Source organism: Arachis hypogaea, chromosome 2 (genome assembly GCF_003086295.3).
Source record: "Arachis hypogaea cultivar Tifrunner chromosome 2, arahy.Tifrunner.gnm2.J5K5, whole genome shotgun sequence".
NCBI classification, from domain to species: Eukaryota; Viridiplantae; Streptophyta; class Magnoliopsida; order Fabales; family Fabaceae; genus Arachis; species Arachis hypogaea.
Window position 1 is genome coordinate 92,279,270 of NC_092037.1, and position 6,586 is coordinate 92,285,855.

Here is a 6,586-nt window from a genome sequence, read left to right on the forward strand (position 1 = left end):
ATTACATAATTACGTTCTTTTATTATTGCACAGACTTTGACTGTTAAATAAACACTGTCCGTGAAATTTTGAGATAATGCTTAAAACAATAAAAATTTCAAAAAATAAATAAATTAGTAAATATAATTTTTTATTTATATATAAAAACCTTAATTTATCATACCTTATATAATGAAAAAAATTTGATTTTTTTCTTACATATTGGTATAATCTTGGTGTAATACTTAATCATTAGATTTTATGGTGTTTTTTGAAATTGAGGGAACAGTACAATACGCCCTCCTTGTATTGACAATTTTAAATTAAAATATACAATACAAGGAGAGCGTATTGTACTGTTCCCACAATTTCGAAAAACACCATAAAATCTAATGATTAAGTATTACATCCAAATTTTTTCAATATATAAAAAAATTAACCGAAAAATCTTTGTCTTCAATTCTTAGTGCACGCGGACCACGGCATGTGCTTGAAAATAGCACATACTTTTTTAGTCTCTATTGTTTTACCTTTTTTTCTTTCCGGGATCACTTGTTAATTTCCCTTTTAAATATAAACACAACTGGTTTTTCTTTAATATATAAAAGAATTATTAGGAAGAGGCAGGCACGCTTTGCCAATTTTGCATCATATAACAATTCCACATGAGAGAAGCATCTTCCTGCCGGTTTCTAATGATGATATGAAAGCCACACATTCTAGAAATCACTTTTTTATTTTTGATATTGGGTTAGTGGTGGTGTATAACCGCACTATGGGAATGCAGGATGCTTGACGGGAGTGTGGCACCCAGAAATCGCTGGGTCCGATTTCATGGCTCCCAAAATTTTTTTCCATCTTGCCAAGAAATCGCTGAGTCCGATTTCCTTGTGCAAAAGAAAAATCTGAAGTTAAGCATAAAATCGGTGGGTCCGATTTCCATGCATTGCCCTCCATGAACCACAAATCAGACGGTCCGATTTGTGTCCCTTTTCAGCTGCAATAAATCGAACCGTCCGATTACTTCTTTTCACCTGAACGCCGTCACACCGATGTAAAACTCCCCATAGTTCCATAACCCAGCATTACACCACAGTTGGTGTCATATAAAAAAAAATTAGCCTCTAGAAATCGTTCCCTTTTATGCTTCAATAAGTCCATTTTGGAAATTAAAGAAGAAAAAAAAAGGTGCTTACTACCCCATCTTTCACTCGTCAACTAATAATGACACCCTCACACCAACCAAACCCCACTAACTTGGGTTTGGGGTCCCCATCCTACATTTTCCCCCCTTCCAATATCTTTTCTAAAGAGATTTTTGTTTAATTCTCTAAGAAATTGCATCTCACCGATATTGTTGAAAAAATTGCTTTTTTATTCATATACTTTGCAAGACCAATATAAATAATAATATATGAACAATGCTAGGTAGTGTACATTATTGTAGAAATTACTGTTTAGTTTCTTCTACTTATATATATCATTGTTTAAGGATTTTTATTTTCATATTTTAAAAAGAAAATGAGATTATACATCTGAAGAATATTAGAAAATGATCATAATTTATTATTTTTATCATCAATAGTTATTAATATTTAAAAATATTGATTAAAGTATATTATTAGATTATTGAGTTGATAGTAAAAAATGGGCTAATTTTTTTTTATATTGGCCAAATATAGGTGTAATACATTGTTATGGGAAAATTAGGTGTTTTTTTTATATGGTGTTTTATTCAAATTGGACGGTCCTTTGTTTGATAAAAAAATAAACTACAAATCGGAGGGTCCGATTTGCTTGAAGAATAAAATAAACACGAAATCGGAGGGTCCGATTTGTATTTTTTATTTTTTTTAATTTGTTGAAATGAAAATCGGACGGTCCAATTTCAACATTAAAATTTTTTTTTATTTTTGAAATTACAAATCGGACCGTTCGTATTGTAATTTTAACTTTTTTTATTTTTTTTCAAACTGAAAACGGAGGATCCGTCTTCTGCTAACACCATATATATGTAAAATATCTCTCTTCTCCACATTGTTGTATTACTACATTCTCTTCTCCATATAAAAAATCAAAAGCGTAAAAAATGATAACTGAAGATACTAAAGTCTATAGTCTTCTAATATCTCTATATATATTTAAGATATTTTTCCTTTAAAACTCTGTTAGAAATTATTTTAGAATAAAAATGATCTAACTAAACCATTAACTCAAAATTTCAACCAAAGAATTTTGTAAGAGAAAAGTGGTTCCATACATGTTTTTTCTTTTTGGTGAATGTACCTTTATCATTAAATTTATGTCTACACCACAGATTCCCCATTTATAAAAGCCTCACACCTTTTCTTCTCTCTTCATTCAACAACTCACACATTTTTTATTGGAGCCATTAGCACTTAGTACTTTGCATCATTCTTCTCTGATCTCATTCCCAACCATGACCACCACACATTTCTTCTTCATCATCACCACTCTTCTCCTCTCATGCCACACCCTCACCGGAGCCAGCGATTTCGTTCGCCCCATCGACCGGAGCCTCCTCGGCCTAAACAAAAAAGAGAAGGTTTCCCACTTCAAATTCTATTGGCATGACATCCTTAGTGGCCAAAACCCAACTTCAGTTTCGGTTGTTACACCACCCATGACCAAGATCAACACCACCACCGCATTTGGGTTGGTCAACATGATCGACAACCCTTTGACCCTAGGTCCTAAATTGAACTCCAAGCTTGTTGGAAGGGCTCAAGGGTTTTACGCCTCCGCTTGTCAAACCGAAATCGACCTTCTTATGGCCATGAACTTTGCTTTCATTGATGGAAAATACAATGGAAGTTCCATCACCATCTTGGGGAGGAACGCCGTCTTCAACAAGGTGAGGGAGATGCCCGTAATTGGTGGAAGTGGATTGTTTAGATTCGCCAAAGGCTATGCCGAAGCAAGGACTCATTGGCTAGATCTTAAATCTGGTGATGCTACTATTGAATACAATGTTTATGTTATGCATTACTAAATTTGGTTTTTTTGCTTGACTTATTTTACATCATTTATGTTTTTTTTTTTTTTACTCTCAAATAATTTTGAATTATAGTCTGTAATAAATAGTGAAGATCTAAACAAAGATATCTTATATTAAATTTATTAGAGGTTATGATTATTATCCCAGCAATTGGTAACATTTGTTTTCTTATTTGTCATGATTTTGAGTCTATAGGGTAGAGGACAATTAATTTCTTGTTGTATGTGAATGATTATTCTTACCTTTACTTTTTCAAGTGGTGGAGCCTTGTGTTTATGAACCACCACCTTTGTTTTGTCCTTTTATCTGTTTCTGTTTTGTTTAGTTAAACTGTATCTTGGTTGGTATAATAATTTTGTAGTGATGTCTCCAATGCATGCATACTTCCAATAAGATCTGATGTATGCATCTCTTTATTTAAAATGCTAACATCAAAGGAATCCGAAGAAAGCAAATGTAGGGAGTGGATGATTTAAAATAGTAAAAGAGAAATCTAAAATTAGTCCCAGAAACTTGATTCTTTAAATTTTTATTATTTTAGAAATGTCTAAAATTTATTTTTGTAATACGAATTGTATCTTTTATTAGTGTGGTTAGTCAATCATACATGTGTCATACATATTAAGTTGCTAATGTAAACGTTAAATGTCCACAAACAAAGAAGGAAAATTTGGTCCTCGCACGATTGATGAAGACCTCGAACATGTTTCTCATGTACTATTTATATTGGGACCCAATCTGATTGATGATGTGTTTAGTTGATACGCCACAATAAATTTCAAAGTCATCAATCAAAAGAATGACGTGTACAAAACCATGTCAAAATATCATTGTTTTTGTATTTTTTGGTTATTTTTTTATATAAAAGTAAAAGTAGTGACTAATTTTTAGTATTTTTTAAAATTGTGAAAAGTATATAAATTAGATGGTTCGATTTCTGTACTTCTAATAAATCAGGCGGTCTTATTTATGTACTTTTAATAAATTAGACAATCTAATTTTTACTTTTTAATTAAATAATTTTATATTTAAGAATAATACTCTAACAAAAAATTCTATACTTTTTGTTTTAGGATGTTTGTTCCATAATCCTAGATAATAATAAATCTGGTAAAAGTTAAACCTTTATTTTGGTCTTAAATGTTAAGTTAAATTTTAATTTAATTTTTAATATTTTAAATATTTTATTTTAATTTTAAAAAAATTAAATAAATTTAATATTATGCTACAATTAAATTCGATATAAATAAGATGTTATAGAAACAAAAAAAATAGTTAAAACTTAATTTATTTAGTATTTATTAATTATTACAATAATTAATAAATACTAAATAAAGTAAGTTTTAGTTATTTTTGATTAATTTTTTTTGTTATTAAAATTTTCATTAATGGAATGAGTGAGATGAATGTTAACATTATCAATTATGTCATATTTTTTTTATAAGCATATAGTATAGAAAATCAAGTATCCACCGGGAATTGAACAACTCAATTAATAATTATTAATTTTAAATTATTTTTTTAAATTTGATTAATTGACATTAATGGTATTTTTGAATCAAAATTTACTTTAATTTATTTTCACTTCCACTCACCATTCACCACGCAAAACCATAAATCCTAATCTCTTTTCCCAATGACCCCACGCTGCCGCGGTTTCATCCTCGCGCCGCTAGCGTCGTCGCTGCACCGTCCTCGCCCACCATCGCCGGTCGTCCTTGCATCCTTCTCCGCCACCTCATTTGCTGTTCGCCCAGGAAAAACAGCCACTATCACACTTCTACTTCACCCTCCTCGCGTCCCATCGCGACTACCCATCGCTCGCCACTCGCACCCCACATCTCTCCATCCGTCGCGACGTAGCCACCACCAGGTCCCCATTCGCGACGCACGATCAACTACTCCGATCCATGGCGACTCCTCCACTTGTCGCAACGCGCCACCGCGAGTCCCCCCACTGTCCACACAACGTCGTCCAAGACGTCGTCGCCGACCACCCTGTAGCTCTTCTTCTCCTCCTCCTATTTGGTTTTGAACGATTTTTTAACTAGGTTTTTATGTTTCTTTTTTCTACATTTCAGATGATTCTTTTTATTAGTTTTGAATGATTCTTTTTCCTATGTTTTGTATGTTTTTGGATGATTCTTTAACTTATGTATGTTTTGGTGTTTTTGTTTTTTGGAGTTTCGAATTTTTTTTTCTTGAAAAGAGGAATTAAAATTTGCGTAATAAATGATAAAATGTGAATTAGAGTAAGAAGAGGCAATTAATAATCATTAATGTTGTATCTTTTAAAAAAATTTAAATAATCACTAATTAATAATAATTAATTAGTATAGAATATAACTCAAAAATATTTGTTGGTTTGTTGTCGGCTAGATCCCTCTTAGTTCCCTAGCAGAATTGTGAAAAACTATAACCAAAATATTTTTGTAACAATTTATTTTCTCATTTTTTTTGTACGAAATTCTAAATTTTAGCAATTAATAATAAATATTCTGGAATAAAAAATTTTTTATATTGGTGATTATTGATAAATTAATTTTAGGGCAATTTACCTATTTAAATAAACTGCTAACCAAAATTACCAAAATACACATTATGCAAACTGGATATCGAAATGCATTTTTTCCCTAAACTATGTAAACCGCGACATGGGTATCACGGTTTACAAAATGCACGTAATCCGCTACAGAGATGTCATGGATTACGTTGGCGAAAACCATCACATAAACTGCTACAGGGGTGTCGCGGTTTATGTGTGTTTTTGATGCATGCATAAACCGCTACATAGGTGTAGCGGTTTATACTTTATAAAGACTTAGTTCATTTTTCATGGAGGATGAGTTTTTTGGTTGAAAGTTTAACTTGTGTATAACGCAACATAGGTTACTGATTTGATTTAATTAAAATTAGTCTGTTGTACTCATAGAATTATCAAGAAAATTATACACCAGAGAGAATCACTAGTACATAGAGAATCGATCAGCAAATACAACTTCAGTTAACAGTAAGCAAGACTAAAACAAAACAAGAACACAAACAAGGAGAGAAAAATGCAACCTAATCCTAACGACCAAAAGACACCTATGGCTCGGCACTGGAGGCAGATCCTCGCTGAGGGCAAGTCCTGCGAGTGTGTCCTGTCTGTCTTCATAGCCCACACCACTTCGGCCGACCAGCATCGGCCTCATCCATGGTGTTACGGATTCTTGTTGACCGCGGTTGCCCTTCTCTGGCACGTCTCATGTTAGGATCAGGGATGATAGTAGGACCGGCGTACGGTGGCCATAGATCCTCTGGAATAGGAGGCAAAAATCCCATCTGGTATACGCTGAACACCTTACTCATGGTATAAACCTCATGGACGTATGTAGCCCAGTCTAACTGGGACTGAGCACAACATGCAATTGCATGGCAGTAAGGGTAATGAAGAGCTTGAAAGTACCCGTAGTCACAAGTGCAATCTCTAAGGGAAACCTGATACGTCCCAAGCGAGAAGTTACCGGTAGGAGTCGTCTCAGCCACGGTATACTTAGACTGATGTCTATCGAACAGAGTAACTGTGAAGCACCTCGCATCTTTCAG

The 6,586-nt window shown here is 33.1% G+C and overlaps 1 protein-coding gene across 1 annotated transcript; it reads left to right on the top strand.

Moving 5' to 3' along the window:
• The first annotated feature begins 2,171 nt into the window (after window positions 1-2,171).
• Window positions 2,172-3,144, top strand: LOC112751167 (dirigent protein 22). The gene has a single exon (XM_025800219.3). It carries the CDS (start codon window positions 2,420-2,422, stop codon window positions 2,990-2,992), a length of 573 nt encoding a protein of 190 aa, XP_025656004.1. The 5' UTR covers window positions 2,172-2,419; the 3' UTR covers window positions 2,993-3,144.
• Window positions 3,145-6,586: the final 3,442 nt, after the last annotated feature.